Source organism: Typopeltis vanoorti, chromosome 16 (genome assembly GCF_054136105.1).
Source record: "Typopeltis vanoorti isolate ZY-2024b chromosome 16, IOZ_Tvanoo_1.0, whole genome shotgun sequence".
In the NCBI taxonomy this organism is placed as follows: Eukaryota; Metazoa; Arthropoda; class Arachnida; order Uropygi; family Thelyphonidae; genus Typopeltis; species Typopeltis vanoorti.
In genome coordinates this window covers 38,073,080-38,096,630 of record NC_143564.1, presented here as the reverse complement: position 1 = coordinate 38,096,630, position 23,551 = coordinate 38,073,080, and the positions used below count along the sequence as shown (strand labels likewise).

The following is a 23,551-nucleotide window of genomic DNA, read 5'->3' as shown; positions in this document are numbered from 1 at the left end:
TCTTTATTTGGCCTGAATCCAGCTTGTTCTTCACCAATCTTCTCTTCCACAATCCTTCTCAACCATTTCTCAAGTATACTTGCATAAATCTTACCAGAAACACTCAGTGGGGGAAATACCTCTGTAATTCTCTCATTCAGTTTTATTTCCCTTTTTATATATGGGTATTATGAAAGCTCTACTCCAATCATCGGGAATTTGTCCCTCTGGCCAGGCCTTCTGAACTATGCAGTGCAGCCACTGTAAGACTTTTATACCTCCATACTTGAGCATTTGTATGGCTACGCCATTATTAAAGGTGTGCTGGATGAGAGGATGCACAAGGTATGTTTTCCAGGCAGTAAAATGAGTAGAGTGATTGAGGCATTGGATATGAGAAATGAGTGAGCAAAGAAGTTGATGGTTTTAATACGTACGAATGACTTGACAGAAGACAAAGAGCACGTCAGAATGGATATCAGGAGGCTGATATCCATTCTGGATATCAAGAGGCTGCTTAGACAGATAATGGTGTGATGACAGGAACGGTAGTAAGCATGTTGCCTGGGTATGACTGTGGTGAGATGAAGTTTAGAGCAAGGATTATGAATGATATGTTGGCTGAAATGTGTGAGGAGAGGGAAGTACAATTTGTTAACGCGTGGAATGAGTTTGAAGGACGAAGTGAAATGTATGGGAGCGATCGACTGCATTTGATGTGCAGTTCATCACACATCAAATGCAGTACAGTGGTTATGGTGTGATTTGCTTGGAGGGACTGTTGATGGAAGGTAGAGAAGTGAGTACAGAGAATGAATCAGATCAAGTGGGAAGTGATGTGGAAGAGCAGGAGAGATTGAAGAGGTGGTTATGAATGAGGAAGTAAGTGACATGAGTATTGGAAATGAGAGAATGGGTGTGCAAGATGAACAGGGGAACGGGGTTGCTCAGGGGAGGACAGGGGTACGCAGCATGTGAGAGCATGTGTAGACAGGAAAGGAATGGGATAACCCGAGATCAAGAGGAAACAGTTGGAATTGAAGAGAGTTCTAAAATGAGTAAGCAGAAAGGGAAATGGCCCCAGTCGAGCATAGAGAGATCACATTGAATGAGTGGTATCAGTGGAACTCACTGTAGATCCAGGAATGAGCTGTCTTGTTTATATACAAATACTACAAGTATAAGAAAACAAGGCAGATGAAATGGTTGCACTAATTGCGTCTGTTTACCCAAACATTGTCGGAATAAGTGAGACATGGATAGATGAGGACAACATCGTGACAGGAATAGAGATGTAAGGGTATGATATGTTTCGTGAGGATAGAAGGAGTAAAAAGAGAATGGGAGTGCTGTTGATGATAAAGAAAGAGTTATGTCCATACAAAGTAGAGATGCAAGAGGGAAATAGTGCCAGTGGTTTTGAGGCAGTATGGTGTGAGATAGAGGTGAATGGAATGAAATACTTGATTGGATGTTGTTATAGACCAGGAAATGTGGATGGTAGTGACTATGAAATGAATAATCAAATTATCCAAGCAAATAAGAAAAGAGTGATCATTATGCACGATTTTAATTATGGCAATATAGACTGGAATGATGAGATAGCAACTGGAAATAAAGAAAATGAGTTTTTGAGGGATAACTACCTCAGAGAGTATGTAACAGAAGGCACATGAGGATTGAGGGTCTTGGATTTGGTCATCTCATCAGAGGATGTAATTATAAATGAAGTGTCAAATCACCCACCAGTTGGTGAGACTAACCATGAGGTGATTACCTGGGTGGTTGCCAGCAGTGTGAGAACCTCTGTAAGAAAAAGGTATATGTGGAACTACAAAGGGGGGGGGGGGTGATTATGAAGAGCTCAGGAGACAGTTTGCAGGTGTAACAAGGAATGAGAAATTAGCTGGAAAAGAGATCAATGCAGCTTGGGGATTTTCAAAAACTATCTAGTAGATGCAATGTCTAAATGTATTCCAAGGGTGAGAAGGTTAAATAAGGTAGGTGTGAAATGGATGAATGAAGAGATTAAGCATGCAATACAGAGAAAAAGGGCATTATGGAGGCAGCATAAGAGAAGTGAAAATAACCAATTCCATGAGGACTACAAAGACCAGACAAGGCAGTTGACTTGGTTGGTGAGGGTAGCTAAAGAGGTATGAACAACAGTTAGCTAATGAAGCCAAAAATAATCCTAAGAGGTTCTTTTGATATGTAGCCAGCAAAAGAAAGAATGATTATGGAAGAATGACATTGATTGGAGAAAATGGTATAAAGACTGCTGTTGTAGAAGGTGTGGTGGATATACTTAATGAGCAGTTCATAAAGGTCTTTCAATCTTGTAAATGTGACTTCATGGAGAGATTGAGAGCAGTTGATGATGGGGAAGAGAGACTGACTGTAAGTGAGCAAGAGGTGCATGGGGAGTTTAGCAAACTAGATGTAAATAAGGCTGTGGGACTGGATAATATATCACCACGTATTCTGAAGGAATGTGCCAGGAAGTTGACACCAGCCTTGACATATTTTTTTAATACGAGTCTTGATAGGTGATAGAACTCAAGCATCAAACTATAGAAACTCTGTGTGTCAGGTGTTGTAATTAAGTTGTTGGAGAAGCTTGTGAGAAACTAGGATCCAGAATCGGTTTGACAACAATCGTATTATCTTTCATGGATAGTATGGATTTACTAAATGGAGGTCGTGTTTTAGTAATCTACTTATTACTATTTTATTATTACTTATTACAATAAGGTGACTGCTTCCATGGACAGAGGAGAAGGATACACAGTAATATACTTACATTTCGCAAAGCCTTTTGATAGATTACTGCATGATAAGTTGATAGTCAAACTAGAGTGGATGGGGTTGGATATTAGATTGGAGACTGGCTATCTGTTGGGTATCAACAAGTTGTGTATGTGGGAGCGATATCCAGGAAAAGGAAAGTTACTGGTGGTGTGCCTCAGGGGTCTGTTTTAGGGCCATTGCTGTTTAACTTGTATATTAATTATATTGGTGAAGATTTGGATGGAGATATTCAGTTGTTTGCAGATGATGCAAAGTTGGGACGAACCATGAAGAGTAGAGATGTTGTGGCCTTACAAGAAGACTTGAATAAACTGAGTGATTGTACACGGGAATGGGGATGAGTTCAATGTTGCAAAATTTAAGGTTTTAAAATTTGGAAAACAAAAATGGGATGCAGAATTTATGCTTGGTGAGGATATATTGTCGGAGGTGGAGGAAATATGAGATCTGGAGGTGACAGTGGATAAGGATCTGAAATTTAGGGGACACATAGCCAAAATTGTGAAGACAACACAAAGGCTTCTGGGAATGATGCGTTGACTTGTAGAAGTCGGGATTGATTAGGCCTCACATGGACTATTGTGCCCAGATTTGGTCATCTGGTTTTCAGAAGGATGAAGAGATGTTGGAAGGGGTCCAGAGGCGACTGACCAAGATAGTTTCTAACCTCCGGAATGTTGAGTATGTGGAAAGATGGAGAAGATGCAACTTGCAGAATCTGCTGGACAGGAGGAAGAGGTGAGATATCATAGAGACCTACAAGTTATTAAGGGGTTGTTATAGGATTAATGCTGGAGAGGTTCTACAGAAAATAGTGGGAGATCGGGGGAGAACCAGAGGTCATCCCTGGAAACTGTATAAAGAGGGTGTGAGTAGGGGAGTGAGAAGCAGGTTTTTTTCCCATGCAGAATTGTGAATGATTGGAATGCCTTGCTTGAGAGTGTGGTGTCTGCAGAGAATTTGAGTGTGTTTAAAGCATGGTATGATGAGCTGTGTGTATGATAAAAGGACCTCCTAGATGAGTCTTCGACTCCATGGGGTCTTAGGTAATAATAATAATAATTTCTGGTTGAATATCATCTACTCCAGCTACCTTTCCACATTTCAAGCTATTGATGTCTGTTTCTACTTTAACACGTTCGCTGCCACGCTACTCGGGCATAGTTTGTTCCCGTACACTAAGCGATTTCACTTCTTCATGGTCAGTAGGGGTGATCTTGTTGCTGGCGGTAATCGACATACGAGTATATTCGTAGTTGGCTTGTGTGGCTTATATACCATCTACGAGTATACACACTTTTCCTGCTAGCTCCACAAGCTAAGCATTTTCATTTCTTCAAGGTCAGTACGGGTGATCTCGTTGCTGGCAGTAAGCATCATACGAGTATATTCGTAGCTGGCTTGTGAGGCTCATATACCAACTACGAGTATACTCGTAGTTGGCAGCGAACGTGTTAAGTATGGATATGTATTCCTGATTGCATGCCTGGTCAGTGTTTATTATCACTGTGCTGTCACTGATTGTTTCATTTAGCAATTTTTCAAAATAATTACTCCATACTTCAAGAATATCTTTTTCTCCAGTTTTCATGTCACCTTTATCATCTCTAATTCCTTTTACAGTACTCTTTCCTCCATTTCTGAGCCTCTTCAACAAATTGCAGAATATCTTGCCACCTTCTTGATATTTAGGCTGACCTCCTCGCATCATTTCTCTCATCCAACTCCTTTGTAGATGATGAAGACATATCACTTTTTCCTTTACATGTAATGTTGGATCACTTGCCTCCTATAGCCTTCCATTAGAAAGTCATTAAGAGAAATCTGTATACCAGAAAGGCTTCCTATCCTAATGGAATCCCACCAGTTGTGTTCAAGAGATGTGCCCATGAACTAACACCCATTCTTTATCATTTTTACACTGATTCTCTACTTCTGTATTCTTTTCTTTCTCATCTGTTTATTGGTTAAATTTCAAGTTTGGCATCAGAAACTTCAGAGTATGCATCTAAATTCTGCAGTTTTTGAACAGATTGCTTATTTAGACTGTATTCCAGTCTACAAAAAGAAAATCTCATCCAAGAAATTATAGGCAAACTGATATGCTTTTAGAAGAATGAGACCTCAAAATGTGAATGAGATTGTGATCTAGAATAACCTGTATTTTAGAATTAGAAATCTCTGGAAGAACAATCAGTTAATGACGAACCTTCAAAGGTAAACATTCAATAAAAGTGAAATATATCAATATTAAGTTTGAAAATTCAGGTTCAAAGACACCTGTCAACTTAAAATTGGATATCTCAATCTTATAATATCATCAGGAATCTGTTATTTAATTTTATTGAAGAATGTCCAAGATATAGGAGAGAGAGAGATATGTGTTTCTGTATCTAATAAAATTTTACAAGGTTTGTTTTCAATAAAAGCTTGTAATACTATCAAACATTTGTCGTTATTGGTATCTGGCATTGTAGCAATATCAGTTTGTTCATTTGAATTATAAACTAACTTATATATATCATTACGATCATTTTGAATGTTTGTAGGTGATATTGCTTTTATTAATACTAACTTATATTTGAATTGTATTTCATTGCAGTATTTGAATTTATCTTATCATTAGATTTATTTCCACTAAGACTGAACTTATTTCTACTAAAACAGTTTTTATATGGGTATACTAACTTGTTACAGCTGTGACACCTAGGAGTAAACTTTTTTTTTTTTCCACTATGTTAGGTTTAGAATCAGATTTAGTATTATTAGATAATCTTATTTTAAATTTGAAGCAAATGTAAATTTGAGAGGTTTTTCCTTGAATTTGCTGCAGTTCCTACCAACTACCCCACCCTAAACAAATATAGTTGTAACAAACTACTTCTCATATGGGAAACCCTCATTAGAAGTCATTCAGCCCAATGACTAAGAACACCCAACTAAAGCCAATAGGTGACATAATTATAGGACATCCTGTATCTCTTCTATTCCATTTTTGTTACTGAAGATGTGCCTGTATGCACATGTTTGATAGCAGTGTATTTTATTTATTTTGACTATCTGAAACCCTGTTCTAGAGACCAAACATGGAAGTTTTTGGTCTCTAGGGCAAGCCACTTTAGGCTTCCTAAACACAATGTAATTTTATTACAGGATGATATCATTCCTATAACATGAGGGTCATTGAAAGGCACTGCAGGAAGCAATTGATCATCTGTATTCATGAACACTCACTAATGGGTTCGGGTTTTCAGCAAAAAATAAAAAAAACATCTGTGTATACTTTTGTCAAAGAAGTTAAATGTTCATCCCTTGTCCTGTGTGGACTAGCATTTTTTTTTCTTTCTACATTAGGAGGCTGACTAAAACATTAGATTTGTGTGGGATGCATATGAAAGAGACTACAAATTCTCAACTTTAATATATGCAATATTACCTGCAGCCTTCACTAACATATAGTCTTCTACAGTGGGAGGTTTTTACTTACTGTAGTTAGTAAAACAAAAATTAATTTTTCATATAAGATTAATTATCACATTTACAAAAATAAAATGAAATAACATGACATCATGCTTGAAATTAAGCATTGTCAACCTAGCCTGTGTAGTAACTGCAGACAGGAAGTTGTGCTTGCTAGGTTCCACATAGATTACAGTTATCTTACACATTTTTTCTTGCCTGTATGTGTGTGTGTGAGAGAGAGAGAGAGAGAGAGAGTACTGTAACGTTCATTTAACTCTATGAAACATCCTGGTATAGTCCTGTTACTTGATTCAAGAACAGTATGTATTATTTATCAGTTTTATTATCCTAACTATGCTTTCAGTCATATTTTTACCTGGCAGCATGCATGAAATATTTAATTTTTTACATGGAATCGGCTCACAAATTGCATCTAGTCAGTAAATTACTTTTATATCTGTATATTGAATTATACTGAGTTATTAATTTATTTATATATATTTGCTTTATTTTAGCTTTAGTATCTCCTGTGACAGAAAAAGGAAAACCAGCCAACTACTTACATTGTGGAGGTGCTACACATATATTATTTCCATTATTTTATTTATTTATTTATTTTTTAGGTATTGACAGCTACTCAACAGGTCTTTGAAAAGGTTCCACAAATCTCCCAGCTCAGCACACAAGCTTTAGGAACTCTCTTTCTGCAGTTGACTGTTGATGATATGGGAATTTGTTTACCTCTCAATTTGCACACTGGGGTATGTTATGTGGACATGCTTTATTTAGCCTATCCAGGTTTATCTTATTCAATTTATGTTTACATATATATTTACCTTTGGATGTTAACATTTCTAAATGTTAATGAGCTGTGCACAACACTACATTTTTAAGTGATTGGCAACTGCACATCAAACTGACTTTTGTTTAAGGTTGGCCTCTACCGGTTGTAATTAAATGACTAGTACTTGGCATAATATGCTTGATGCTGCTTCATAGAAACTTGATTCTTCTGGAAATTGGTTAGCACCACTGATCCTTATTTCCCTTTTTCATACAAAATACAGTATGGCAAAAAAAAAAAAAAAAAGTACTGAATAATTACAACAACATATGTTATGGAGTTCAGTTATGTCGAAGTTCAATATTTTTTTATTATACACCATATTATAAGTGAGTTAGGTTCATTCATTGTTACCTAAATAATGCTAATTTTCTTTTTTTAAATAATTTGTTTTATTTTTATTTTTTAATTAGTCCCACCCACAGATTTTGTTTTTGTCAGAACCTAGAGAAGTAGTTGTATTAAGAAGTACATATGCAAACATACTGGAAGGAGTAGGATTTTTTTATTTCTTCTAATAATTCATATTATTTACATATAAATATATAAAATTAATTAAAAAAATATAATAACAACCTTTAACTCACTGACTGTACTTATTTATTTAGCGTATGATGTACAGGTCTCAGAATAAAACATACAAATTACATAAAACAGCATAAAAACAATTGTAAAAATCATATTAAAAGGGATACACTAGGTTGAAATGATTAAACATCAAAATTAAGTACTAATGTAATATGATTATAACATTTCTGTGGGCATGAGTCACACACACAAGGTGTCTGAAAAAAAGAACTCTTGAGTTTTTTTGAAGTAGAAATGCATGTAGCATATATTATCAAAGTACAGTGTCACAAGTTTGATTACCTGTTAGTAGAACTCAATGCCCCCCAAGTCCTGCTATGCTGCCTCACCGTGGGGAGGGGCACATCTGGAGTATCATTACTCCTGGTAGGGCCTCCCAAGGCGTGAAGGCCATCCCACTATGCTCAGCTAAATGCTAGCAGGTGAAGACAGAAGAGGATTGGCACCATCTGTCTTAATTTACTGCCAATTAGACATTCGTGGCGAAGGATTTAACACAGCACACCATGCCGGCTTGGACGTCGCCTGGTTCAACAAGGTCTGTGTTGCCATTTGGTAGCAGCTCCAAGGGTGGCAATGAGAAGTTAGTGACTGGTGCTACCACTATCACTGACAAAAATAATGGAGAAACTGGATCCAGATTCAGACCGCAACCATTTAATGACCGAAACTTGGAATATTAGGACTCTACTACAATCAGGTCAACTCAAATTACTACAGCACGAACTAAAAATATATGAATGGACTGTTATGGGACTTTGTGAAATTCGATGGCCCAAAACAGGAGAGCTAACAACAGATGAAGGACATTTGCTTTTTTACTCTGGATGTAACTGCAGTGGAAAAGAAGTTGTCGGGTTTTTGATACACAAATCATCACGAAATTTCAACGTTATCAATAGCAGAATTGCTGTAGTCCGCCTGAGAGTAAAACCACTCAATGTCACCACCATACAGGTCTATGCCCCAATCACAGATCACTAGTACTCCAAAGTAGAGGAGTTTTATGGTCAACTTAATGCAACAATCACCAGAGCGAATAGAAAAGACCTTTTGATAGTACAGGGTGATTGGAATGCCAAAATTGGAACAGACATTGGCAAGGATTAGCTCCCATTTGTCAGATCATATGGCTATGGGGGAGACAAACGAAAGAGGTTTTGAATTGATCAATTTTGCCTCACAAAATGAATTTACCATTACTAACACTCTATTTCCCCATAAACCTTCCAGAAGATGGACATGGACTTCCCCTGATGGTAAAACACACAACCAAATTGACTTTATCCTTGTAAGCACGAGATTTAAAAACTCCATCAACCTCACAAGAACCAGATCATTTTCTGGAGCCAACATTGGCAGTGACCACAACATGGTCATCGCAACTATGAATACGAAAATGAGGGAAAGATTACCTATAAAATCAACTCATAAAAGATATAATATAAAAATTAAAAGATCCCCAAATAAATACACTATATAAATACAAATTAAAACAAATTTTTGACACAAGCTTCAAGAAACATAATAGTATCGAATCTAAAATCGAATACTTCTCACAAAAGATAACTGAGACAGCTGAAGAAATCCTTGGATACAAAAGGAAAATAAATAAACCATGGATAGCCAAAAATATTTTGGACCTATGCGACGAAAGAAGTTATTTAAAATCTCATATTAATAGCGATGATAATAGAGAACAGTATAAAAATATTACTAAGATTATTAAAAACTTATGGATATTGGATGAATGCAAAAATATAGATGAGGACTTAAATAAAAATAATTCTAAAAGTGCTTTTCAAATTATCAATAAGTTAACCAAACCTTTTACCGCAATTAATTGGAGCATAGAAAATGAAGATGGAACTCCTATCATGGATAACCAGAAAATAGTTAATAGATGGAAATGTGATGCAACCAAACTTTTTCAAAAAGACCCTCAACTGACTGATGATATTTTGGACGGAATTTTGCCAGGAGGTTCGGAGGAAGGAGATTACCCGATATTAAAAGAAGAAGTTATTGCAGTATCTCCTATAATGTTTTGCATTATAGGAGATACTGAGATCGGAGTGTTGGTATCTTGCTCCACCTTTGCAACGAGTTGCCCTGGTATTGTACCACCTTACCCCAGTCCTGAAGATACTTTCAGGCAAACTTTGTTTGCTCACACTTGGATAAAGGATTAAACTAAATTTATTATACTCTAACCAAGTGAAAAATAAACTTTCAACATCTTTCTCTAAATCCAGAGTAATTTATTAAAAAAGGGTGGCACACCATTTGACAACTCCTATAGGTAGAGATGACCTGCGAATGCTTCTGCCTGGTATCTCAGCTTGGGCCTGGCTCCCACTGAAGAGACCTCAATAAAGGTCTAGCCTGGCTCCCACTGATGAGACCTCAATAACCGGATTCCAGTAGCAGATTAGACGAACCAAAGAGAGAGCTTCATTCCTGCCGCCCAGAACCTCTTTGTGTGGCCGATATTACAGCTCGGATTCAGATCACGCGAACGTATGAGAGAACTCCAGGCTCACCTTCTGCAGAATTACCTTGGCGTTGGTAAGACCTTTTCTCTTATTATTGGCTCTTTTACCCATTCCCTCTGGTGTCTCTTCGCTTGTTGTGAGGGACACCGGGCGTTTCCCCGACTTTGCCCCCACCCCTTCTACAGCCAGTAGTTAGGTTTTCACCCAGAACTAGGATGCTTGGCATCGAGGTTAAGTGGCTCCCAGATGAGCGGACGTTAGTGAAAGCTCTGATTGATGATTGATACAGTAGGGGCAGAAAACATATACGGTTTCACACCTACTCAAAAGAAAGATTCCAAATTGTAGTCAAAAATGACCAAAATTTGCTTCTTGTTTGGTCAAAAATGACCAAACAAGAAGCAAATTATTAGAGGGTTTTCCCTGTGCAGGACAAACGATTAAACCTTATTTAATAGGGAGTTTATGAAAAACGTTAAGAATAACTAGATTTCCCTTGGAATACCTGGAGAACGAAGACAACGTCAAGAAATTCTTTAGCCAATGGGGCGATATTATTAATATCAAAGCATTTGAACATCCAGATTACAAAGGCTGGAAAACAGGCGACGTTGAAGTACAGATGGATATGAAAAAGGAAGTTCCCAACTTCATTTTAGTGGGCCAAACAAGGGTCATGGTCAACTACCCGGGTGTTAAAAGATTATGTTTTCGATGCGACTCTGAGGGTCACCTAGGGGCAGAATGCCCAAAACTACAGTGCAGAAATTGCAAATCAACAAAGCACAAAATAGTAAACTGCACAGAAGCTTGTCTTAAATGTGGGGACTTGACCCATAAAGTGGACACGTGCTCGCACAGAACACTCTCAGAAGCAGCTGGAGGGACCATAATACCGATCAGGGCTATACCCCTCGGTAAACCTGAGGTATCATCAGGGAGCGATTTTCCAGAGCTCCGGCAACAGACCAAAAAAGAAACATTAGCAGAAAACACAACCTCCATGAAACCCATAACGGGTAAGACACCCAGGGAAACCCGCCACATCAAAGAAATAACAGCCAACTTCGAAACCTGCAGCAAAGAGGAAGAAGTTGTAACAACCAGCGCCCCAACAAAGCGCACAAGAGAGGCAGAAACAGAAGAGGCAAAAAAGGCTAAACAAAGCAGCCTACTCTCGTCAGAAGATGAAATGGACAACATTCAAACTACAAGCCAACGTGAAGGCACCCAGCCCCTTGAGGAGGTGGTAACAAAGACAGGAAACCTATCCCCAGTAGCGGACCAACCTGCAGAACCCCATTCACATATCTGCAGCACGGACATTTATAGCGTCACAGAAATGGAATTTCAAAATGACCTCGTTATGGATATTCCAAACAGCTCCGATAGTGAATCACAGGTGGACCATGTAGAGCAACAAACAGACAACACCCCCCTTCCTCCAAACACCAACATGGATTTTAAAATTGCCACTTTAAACACCAGAGGTTTACGCAACCCCTTCACACAAAGCACTGTCTGGAAGCTAATGTTAAGGTACAAAATTAATATCCTTCTGATTCAAGAAACCCATTTTTATAAGCATTGGGACGTGGAGAACTTCTCTAGAAGCTACCCGATCACCAGCTACTGGTGCTTTGGGGATGCTCACTCGCGAGGGGTGGGGATACTAATTCTCCCCCCAATCGCGGGGGGGGGGGGGTTCTTCAACGTCCAGAAGGACGCCATGGGACGTCTAATAACGGTGGACTGGAAGTACGGTGGCCGTACCATCCAGCTTGCTGCAGTATACACCCCGAACAGCCCACACCACAGAAGCGGTTTCTTCTCTGCCCTTGAAAACTACCTCTTGGGAGCAGAATACCTAATAGTAGCCGGGGACTGGAATTGTGTGAAAGACACACGTTTGGACAAAGTAGGTGGGAACGCAAACTCCGGAACTGGCGGAACCGCCGCTCTAAAAAGATGCTGTGTAAATTTTGATCTCGTCGATGTCTGGAGGAGGAATAACCCATCGAAGGTAGAAACAACGTGGTGCCACGGCCAGATATCGACGAGACTAGATCGGGTGTACGTGTCCCAAAACTTGGAACAGTATGTTCAAAGGACACATCACACCACAGCACACAACATGTCAACAGACCACAAATTGGTCATTTTAAAAATTATACTCCCAGAGGTTATGGAAACAGCCAGAGGTCCTTGGAGGCTTCCTCCTACCTTTCCCAGTCTTTTTAGTGACCAGCTACAGAAACTCTGTGATGAATGGACAAACACCAACTGGGACTGGGAAAACTGGCTGCACTTTAAGTGGCAGGCTAAGGAACTGTTTCAAAAATGTGGGTGCGAAAGGGTCTACCAACAACGTAAACGGCTGAGGGATCTCTACAGGGAACTCGGCTGGTACCGGTCAAGCGAACAGAGCGGAGTTCCCTGCGGACATCTTATCAGACAGGTAGAAATAGCGCTGCAGCAAAAGCGGCAGAGTAGAGTCGATGACCTCGACTGTCGCACAAGACTCTATCTCAGAAATTTGGAAACACCCTCCGCCGCATTTTACAATCAACAACGGGTGGCAGCAAACAATGAAAGAACGATTTACCAGATCGAGGAGAAAGGCCAGATTCTAAATTCGACCCATGAAATACTCCGTCATTTTCACCAGCAGTATCTCGGCATCTTCACTGACCAGCAGGGCACGGGTGACTTCAGTGAGTGGGACGTCAAACGTTTTCCCGAGCATCTTAGCGCCCTGCATGACAGGAGACCGAGATCGGACCTTGTCAAATAAATAACTGGCGTCCTATCTCCTTAACTAACCTAGACTATAAACTTTTTGCAAAAATTATCTGTACACGCATTAAGGGCAGAATAGAAATCATAATAACAAATTCACAGGTCTATGCAATCCCAGGTAGATCTATGGAATTTAATCTCTTCCTGCTAAGAGACCTAGTCAGACTGGCCAAGGAAAAAAAATACCCCCTGGCACTTCTCTCCACCGACCTGGAAAAAGCGTTCGACAGCGTCAGCCACACGTACTTACAGGACACCCTAAAAAAAGTAGGCATAGGCCCGAGACTCCAGCGTACAATTAAACATATGTACGCAGAGGCCTCGACACAACTGTCTATTAATGGGTTTCTGACAGAACCAATCCGTATAAAGAGAGGGGTTAGGCAAGGCTGCCCACTAAGCCCCCTTCTCTTCTCCCTAGCATTAGAACCCCTCATCAAAAGAATAGAGAACACCCCTGCAATTAATGGTATTCCACTGCCCCAAGTCTCCAGACAGTGCAAAATAATAGCATATGCAGATGATGTAGTGGCCACACTCAGAGACTCTGAGTCTATCTGCAACTATCTCGACATACTGCAAAAATTCAGCATAGTCAGTGGTCTCCGAGTTAATGGACAAAAAACCAAAATTAAAAATTTTGGAAATTTCCATAACACCGGACTTCCCTACGGTTTAACGCTGCATACGCAGCCGCTAACAATACTAGGAGTTCCCTTTTCTGAGTCGCTAGCTTTACCAGTTAAAAAACTACAGGAAATAAGTATGGAAAGGATAAGTCTGTTCAAACCGACCTTTTTCTCCTTTTATGGCAGAGCCACAGTGATAAAAACAATCATTACCCCAATGCTGATGCACACAGTCAATATCACAGGCATCACACTGCCACAAGAAAACCAATTATCCAAAAAACTCATAGACTTCTTCTGGAATGAAAAAAAACATGAGGTTAAAAAACAATACCTGCAACTAAAACATGAAGAAGGGGGTGTACGCTCTGCCTGACCTCAAAAGCTTGCTTTATGCAAATACATTCAAAACCGTACGGAAGGCCTTAAACTCAAACCATATTTCAGGCCTCCTAATTAGATATTTTATAGGACTTTTCCTCCCCCTCTTTGGAACCATGGACTATGCTGGACCCCGTGCAAGGGTTGTGCCCAAGTGGTACCGCACACTAGTAAACCCACTCACAGTACTTAGAGACAAAGGAACAGAAATCCTCACACACAAACCCCAAGCAGTATACTGGGATTTCTTCCAACTCTCCAGGCGTGATACACCAAACCTCGGGACAAACAATGAAATTCTCTTTAAAAACATCAAGAATAGCTGGGGACAGCCTTTTCATCGGGATCTGGCCTGGCGAATAGCTTATGTGCGGCTCCCGGTGAAACAGGTTAAATCTAGATATGTACCCAGTCCGTGCGATCCCTTTTGTGATGTCTGCCGGGGCGTGGAAACAGTGGAGCATTTCTTTTATTTTTGCCCACCAGTCCAACGCGTCTGGCAAAGACTGAGCACAGCACTGGGAATCCCGATGCTATTACTAGAAGAGGTCATACACCTGCAATTCCCGCCACCAGTCAACAAGACCCAAAAAATTCGCTATCTTTTTAATTAACGTCTTAAAGTATCACATCTGGAAGGTACAGAAAAAATCCCAGGTATGGGACGCAAATTTAATGTACGCAAGAATAAGGAAAGGTTTCTTTTTTTATCTTGCTAAATTTCTTGCGCAAGAGAGACATCTACTAGGTGACTTTAAATTTGTGAACAAATACTGCAAACCACCGAAAATATGCTTTCTAATACAGGGACGCATCAAGCCCTGTATATTTCTTTAGTATCTCTAAAACTCCACCTAACTCTCCCTAGGAAAAGTAACAACCACTCTGTTCTTCCTCGCCACAAAAGCTTTCGCTGGCACGGTTTCCTTTACTCCAAATAAGGGGGGTAGATCTGAGAACCCGGGCTGCGAAGGCTTACTGCGAGGTGGTGCTGCTCCTTGTGAGCGGCATCTCCCGGGCCAGTCTTCTACCCCATTCTAAGTCCCAGTGGTACCAGGTCTGTAAGTTCCTTATTTGTTCCCATTCAGTTCAACTAACTGGACCTTAAGTCCTTTAATTTTTATGTATTTAAAAAAAAAAAAAAAAAAGTTCTAACTGAAAATACTGTTTTCAAAACAGGTCAACGGACCTCCGTCATAGATAACTGACAAAATTATTAAAGATAAATTTATAAGTGAACTTTAGTCAAAATTTTTATGGTTAAATTTTCTTTTTTTTTGAACAGATAAATTGAGAATATGTGTCACAGACCAATTAGCCAAATAAGGCTAAACAGGTTGACTGAGGCCTCTTTTACCTCCTACTATCCTACTCTATCTTTCATTATTCTCCTCTCTTACCGTTTGCTGACCCTCAGCATGCTTTATTCTCCAAAGGCCTATGATGAGAGACATGAACTCCCATTCTACCTCAATAAAGGTCGAAACTAGTCTGGGTAGTGGCCCTTCCCTTAATGCATAACATTAGACATCTCTGCAAGGAGATGTGTTTTGCATTATAGGAGATACTGAGACAGGAGTGTTATTAGCTTGCTCCACCTTTGCAACGAGTTGCCCTGGTGTTGTACCACCTTACCCCAGTCCTGAAGATACTTTCAGGTGCAAACTTTGTTTGCTCACACTTGGATAAAGGATTAAACTAAATTTATTATACTCTGTATACTCTTGTATCCTGAACCAGCATAATTATATCTATATCAACAATGACGTAGTCAATGAGCTGTTTCTTATTTCTTCTGTCTTGTTTCCATATGAACTTGTGCACATCGTTATGTTGAAACATGATGTTGGTAATGCCTAGTCCACGTCCTGAGCATAACTCCAGCAAATACTTACCATTATTATTAGTTTTGCCCTTTTCTCCAAATTTTCCCAGAATGTTCATGTATGCCTGGTGGGTATAATTTCCTACCCTGCTCCAAAAAATTTAGCAAGTTACTCAAGCCAGCATTTTACAACAAAAATCAGAGCTGTCGAGCTACTTAAATCCCAATATTTGGGATATTCTAGAGAGGATTTACAGATGATTTGGAAAAGCTCGTTATTTAAGAACAAAGAAAAATTAATAATGAAGTTTCAAGCACTAAAACAAGAAAATAGCAACAGACAGTCTGGATGCCATATCCAGAGGAACAGCCAATTACAAACCAACGATACAAGAAGCAACCAACCCCCAACAGACCATGACCAAGTGATCAATAAATCCAGCTACAACCTTAACACTGGGAAACTCTTGCTTCTGCAGAAAGGCCTGAACTATGCCATTGCACCAAGGTCAGTTAACAAATTAGATTTTATTTATCACATTGAAAGATGTCTAAAATCCCCCCCCCCTCCAATTTAGCCAACGAAATACGAATGGAAACATCGTACATATTAAACTCTAATAAACAACTAAGTTTCACTCTAACCAGAACAGAAAAATTGGCACTTAAATCCCTAAATAATAACCCAGACATTGTGATTACAAAAGCAAATAAAGGTAATGCTATCATTGTCCTTGATCAAACAAAGGTAGCATTGTCCTTGATCAGACAGCATACTTTGGCTAAAATGAACCTATTGGTATCTGACCACAACATGTACCAAATGGTGAATTACAACCCAACAAACCACATCAAAACAAAAACAACAGAATTAATCAAATCAGTGATCCCATGGCCAGATGAAACAACCAAAAAACTTTTACCTCTCTGTCTCTCTCCCTATCTGAACCATCAAAGTTTGAAGGAAGGAGGGAACACACTGTCATAACTGAGCTTGTGATGAACAATTTTGAAGGCATTTGCATGAAAATATGGTAGATGATTACTGCCATCTAACATTCCTAAACCAATTCATGTAGTCATTATCTGAAATAGTGTGAATTCTATGGTTGATTTTTTTTAAGTTGTAAACACTTACATGTTTGTTACAATTATCCTACTTTCCTGGGCCATTGATCAACTGATTTAAGAACTAACAGGGAAAAAAAAAAAAAACTTCATCACCATCATTAATTCCTGCCATGTACCCTCAAGGGGTGTACAGGATATGATAGTACTATATGAAAAACTTACATCATTACTATCTTCATATCTACAATTTTCCTCCACATCAATCTGTTACTTATCAAGATCATTGCCCACATCACCCTACTTGACACTGCCTGTCATTCAAGAAGATTAGCCTCGTATTTAGTGTTAAATACTATGACTACTCCTTCTTTTCCTTGAAATCAATTATCTTGGTCTTCCTCTGGGTCTTTTTCCTGCCAACTTGGCAGAGAACTTGTTTTCCTAAACTTTCCTCACCCATTCTATTTAATCCATACCTGGATGGTGACAATGTCAAGTTCTTTCCTAATATCCTCATTTTTAATATGATATTGCCATTGATGCTGTCTGTTCATGCCCCTAATCTTTCTCAGGACTCTGATATCTGCAGTCTCTAGCTTTGGTCAAGTGTTTTACTACTGACCCAGCTGTCAGATTCATAAGTTAAAATTGGTTTGAACACTGTCTTGTATAGAGCTAATTTAGTGTTTTGACTAATTTCTCTCTTATTCCACATAAATTTATTCAATTAACTTCCTACCATACTAGCTTTGTTGATTCTGTTGTCTATTTCTATATTTAATTTACCATCTTCACTAAAAATTGTGCCTAAGTAGCTGAAATGTTTTACTTGTTCTATAGGTTCTCCATTCACAATGCAGTTGATATTTTTAATGCTTCTGCCTACTTTCATTGTCTTTGTCTTGTTATTGCCGACTTTCATACTATATCTATTATGACAGTTATTCAATTCAGTCAGGGAATCTTGCAGACTTGTACCGGATTTATTTAGAAGTATAAGATCGTCTGCATAAAGCAAAGAACTGACATTAACATCTCCAATTTGATATCATGTTTAATACCACTTTCTTCATAATGTGATCCATATAGATAATGAATAACAGAGGAGATAATGTACATCCTTGTCTGACACCACATTTAACATTAAACCATCTTCCTGTACTTACTTAAATTCTTTTATACCTCCATACGTCCGCATTTCTGGTCAAATATCATCTACTCCTGCTGCCTTTCCATGTTTCAAGCCTTTAATGACTTTTCCTATTTCAAGTATGGATATGTATTCCTGATTCATGGAGTGGAGTGTTTTTACCACTGTGCTGTCACTGATTGTTTGCTTTAGCAATTTTTCGAAGTAATTACTCCATACTTCAAGGATATCTTTTTCTCCGGTTTTCATGTCGCCTTTATCATCTCTAATTTCTTTTACAACACTCTTTCCTCTGTTTCTGAGCAACAACCTCCAGAATATCTTCCACCTTCTTGATATTTATTTTCTATGATCTTACCAAAGTCTTCCCATGAGTTTTGTTTAGCTAGTTTTACACAGTGCTTAGCTTTCTTACATTTGTCTCTGTATTCTCTAAGAGCACAAGCTGATTTATTTGCCAGAACGTTTCATATGCTTTCCTCTTTTCCTTCACTGCCTCTTTAACTTACTGTGTCCACCATGGAGTTCTGATTTTTCTATCCATGCAGACAACCTCACCACATGCCTCTTTGGCTGAATCAATCAGGGGTTTTCTTCAAAACTTGCCACTGAATCGCCAAGGTTTGGTTCTTGTTCTGAAACTCTTTCATTTTTTCTTCATTAATCTTTGTGTGTAGTCTACAGTTCACATTTGAGAGCGGCTCAACTTTTATTCACTTTAAAACTTTCTTACATGTTATTCTTTTCAATATGAAATTCAATTTTATCATACTCAAGACTAAATAGTGATCACTTCCAATTTGAAATCCTCTGTACACTCTAGTGTCCTGCACCAGAGAGAAAACATCGCTTTCAACAATAACATAGTCAATGAGACGTTTCTTATTCTTTGCCTCTTCTCTCCATGTGAATTTGTGCACATTTTTATGTTGGAACATGGTGTTATTAATAACCAGTCCATATCCTGAGCAGAAATCCACCAGGTATTTGCCATTATTATTAGCATTGTTCTTCTCCAAATTTTCCCAAAACATTTTTGTATGTCTCACAATCATTGCTTTCTATGCTATTTAGATCCCCAACAAGGACCAACTTTTGATTTTCCATTGTGTCAGTTACTTTCTCTGAAGCCTCAAAAAATTCCTCCACTTCTACCTTAGTAGAACCTTCTGTGGAACCATAGGCATGAATAAGTCTCATTGTCCAGTTCCCATGCTGATATTTCTCCACATCACTCTATTTGAAATTGCCTGCCATTCAAGAAGCTTAGCTTCATATTTAGTATTGAGTACTATGGCTACTCCTTTTCTTTGATTGTCATTGCCTGAATATAACATTTTGTATTTATTTCTCAGAAAGATCTCACCAGTTTTTGTCTTTTTTGTTTCAGTCACCCCTATTATGTCGATCTGGTACTTATCTAATTCCTCAGCTAGTTCCATTTCTTTGCCATTCAGGCTTCTTATGTTGATAGTACTGATGTTGTACTCTGGTGATATTGAGTTGGGGTGTGTTTTATGATTTGTTCCAGTAGCTGACTTTTCACTGTTCGCCCTGGTTCCTTGGCGAAAACAATGGGGGGGATTTAACTGGGTGATGCCCCAGCTGGAATGAAATTCTACCTTGTTGTACCATCATTTTCTATATTAGTTTAAGCCAATAAGAATACAATTTGGTCGGCTAAATCCCATTGGCAGTCCATCCTTGTTCGTTCAGTATCTATGTAGATAACTAACAGGGTGCAACCAAGAGAAAGTGAGGACTGGACATTAGGTCAAAAGCCCTGGTCGGTTTTCCGCATTCCTTTAAAGGCTTATGTGGAGGTCTCCTCTCAGTTAGACAGCTTTGATTCTTAAGCACCCCATTCTTTTGTCATCAGTTCTTCCACCTATTAACTAAATTTTGTGACCCATACACATCCATTAACAGCACGGTCACTCATCTATTGAATACTCTTCACCATCTGCTGATCCCACAAGTAACCCCGGTGACTAAATCTGTGCACAGTAGTCAAAAAATGCAGCTGAATCATAACTTTATTAAAATAATAATTGCCTATTTTTATTGTTAGTACATTTTATCAACGCCCAAGTAATCCTTTGAATTATTTTGCCAATTTTGCAATATGCTCTCTGAACACCATTACCCCATACCTCCAAGTCCCTAGAATCATCAATTCTTGATCCAGTACCATCAATAACAGTGCACCATGAGAAGGTGTGGATTGGACATTAGGTCAGAACGCCTGGTCCTTTTTCTGCATTTCTTGAATGGCTATGTGCAGGTCTCTTCTTAGTTATACACATATGACTCTTAAGCGCCCTTTGAGTTTTTTTAAAAAAAACTTAATCAAAGTTAATCCAACAAACAATTATAAATGCAGCTGAAGAAGAAATAGGAAATATTGGAAAAATAGAAATGAATGGTTTGATGAAGAATATAAGGAAATTATTGAATTGAAAAACAAGGCAAGAAAAAAATATTATTATTATTATTATTATTGTTATTATTATTATTATTATTGCTCCGGGAAACTCCAAGGAGTCGACAGACTCATCGAGGGAGGCCCTAACATCATGTCTGGAACAACTATTCAACATTCACACAGTATCTATCATATCTTGCCTTGAACTCATTCACGGTCGTAGCACCCACAACAGACTCTGGAAGCTTATTCCACTCATTCACCACTCTCCAAGTAAAAAACCTAGCTCTAACACCCTTGTCAACCACGCTCTTGCCCAGCTTCCATGCATGGCCCCTACTCCTCCCACCACCAGTCATATTTTCAAAAATATCTTCTGGGTCAATCTTATAAAAACCCTACAGTAATTTGAATGTCTCAATCATATCACCCCTCCTTCGCCTATCGTCCAATTTCTGCAACCCACAAATCCTCAACCTATTCTCATAAGGTTCATTCCACAGACCTGCTATCATCTTGGTCACTCGTCTCTGGACCCTCTCCACTTCCTCCCCATCACGAAGAAACCCTGGTGCCCATAACTGGGCACAGAAGTCCAGATGGGGTCTTATCAACACTCGATACAGAGGAACAACAACTTGCTTCTCTCTGCATGTTAAAGTATTTTTCATAAGCCAAGTGATTTGGTGAGCTGTTTTAGTTACTTTTGCAATGTGCCCCCTAAACTTCAACTCCCTATCCACCAGCACTCCCAAATCCCTAGCCTCATCAATCTCCTGGAGTACGGTTCCACCTATGCGATATGCTGCTACTATTCTTTTCACCCCAAAGTGCATAACCTTACACTTTGCCACATTAAACTGACATCCATTTTTCCTAGCCCAGTCCTCCAAACTATCCAAATCATCCTGTAAAATTTTGACATCCTGTGCACTCACAATTGCTCTACCCAACTTTGCATCATTAGCAAACAAGTGAACACTTCCTCTCAAATCCTTTCCAATATCATTGCTGAACAAATTGAAAAGCAGTGGTCCAAGAACAGAGCCCTGCGGCACTCCACTAGTCACAAGACGTCTTTTAGACTCCACTCCTGAATAAACCACTCTCTGGTATCTCTCCTTCAACCACCCTCCTATCCATCTCACCAACCCTATATCTATCCCCATCTGTTCCAGTTTACTGATTACGGTTCTATGTGGTATCCTATCAAAAGCCTTGGCAAGGTCCAGTAGTATTACTGTAAACCCATTACCCCTATCCAGTTCAGCCGTCACTGTGTTATAAAACGTGAGCAAGTTACTGAGGCATGATGATCTACCCTTCACGAAACCATGTTGTCCCCCATACAATATCCCATTTTCATCTATCCAATCCTGTATTCTTTTCTTGACTATTTTCTCTAAGACCTTGACAATGATTCCTGATATGCTAATCGGTCGGTAATTTACAATAGCAGTCTTGGAACCACCTTTATGCAGTGGAACTATTTTCCCCTCTTTCCACTCCCTCAGGACTAACCCAGACCCGAGACTCAAATTAAACAAAATGGTCAAGGGTACTGACAATTCTTTAGCTGCTTCTCGTACAACACGAGCTGGTATACCATCCCATCCCACAGATGTATTGACATTAAGGTTATGCAATAGACTACTCACCTCCACTTCATTCACCACAATTCCCATATAATCTACTGGTACATTCGTTTCTGCAATGTCACCACCTGGATGATATATTCTTACAAAGTGCTCTCTCAGTAACTCAACTATATCAACTGATTCAGTTACCTCCCTACCATCGGCATTTTTTAAAATCATTCTGCCATGTACATTTTTCCTTTTACTTGCTACATATCTAAAAAACTGTTTAGGATTCTCTTTAGCCTGCATGGCCAATGTTCTTTCGTAATCCTTTTTTGCTTTTCTTACCACACTCGTTACCTTTCTGGCCTGCGCTTTATACCGTTCGTGTTCCTGCTGGTCACCTTTCTCCTTAAATGCCCTCCATAGTTGTTTCTTTTTTTGCAGCTCAAGCTTAATGGTGTTATTCATCCATTTAACCCCTAGTTGATTTATTATTCGGACTCTAGGTATACAGTCAGCCATTGCTTCATGCAAACACTTCTTAACTACCTCCCATGCAGTATCGACTTCTAGTCCTTGCAGTTGCACATGCCATGGCACTGAACCAATCAAACTCCTAAGCTTGTCATACTTTCCAGCCCAATAATTCCACATGTACCCTGTCTTAATTGAAAATTCTACACCTTTAGCCACCTCCCAAGTCAAGACCTTATGATCACTCTCACCGATTGGTGGCAATGTGGTCATATTTGTTACAGCCAAATCCTCAGATGTAATTACTAGGTCAAGCACTCTCTGACCCCTAGTATTTTCCATTACATGCTGTCGCAGATAGTTATCCCTTAATAACCGCATAAAATCCAATTCCTTCCTCCTGTTTGTCCTCTCCTCACTTCAATCAATGCGACCATAGTTGAAATCTCCCATAATAATCACCCTCCTTCCACTCATTTCTTCTATTTGCTTGTGCATACTGTCACCACCATCTTTTCCATCACCTGGTCTATAGTAGCACCCAATTGTACATTTAGTTCTGCTAGCCACAATCTCACACCAAATGGCCTCAAATGTGCTCTTTTCTCTATCCTGCAATTCAACTTCTATTCTCCTTGGCTGCAGCTCATCAGCTATCATCAACAATACTCCTCCCCCCCCATTTTATTCTCCCTATCATTCCTGAACACACTATACCCATCACATTCAATCCCACTAGCTATATCATCTACAGTCAGCCATGTTTCACTAATACCAATAACCTGTGGTCTGGAAGTGCCAACCATGGCCAAAAACTCTTCCTTCTTGTTCCTAATACTCCTAGCATTAGTGTACATGAATTTAAGACCTCCATTAGGCCCAACCCTATCTTGATGCCTTATATTAACTATCCCACTCTGATTTGTTGTCCTTATTTGCTCGGGCATATTATATTCATTCTTCTTACATTCAACTGCCTCCCTAAGGACTGTATATCTACTCCCCCCCCCCTTAACGAATCTAGTTTCCCTGAAT

The 23,551-nt window shown here is 39.1% G+C and overlaps 1 protein-coding gene across 1 annotated transcript in view; it reads left to right on the top strand.

Moving 5' to 3' along the window:
- tweek (transmembrane protein KIAA1109 homolog tweek) overlaps window positions 1–23,551 on the top strand; it is a 1,221,702-nt gene that overhangs the window by 665,060 nt on the left and 533,091 nt on the right. The window contains 1 exon segment of the mRNA XM_090406645.1: window positions 6,876–7,013. Within this exon segment, the coding sequence (XP_090262771.1) occupies window positions 6,876–7,013 (138 nt within the window).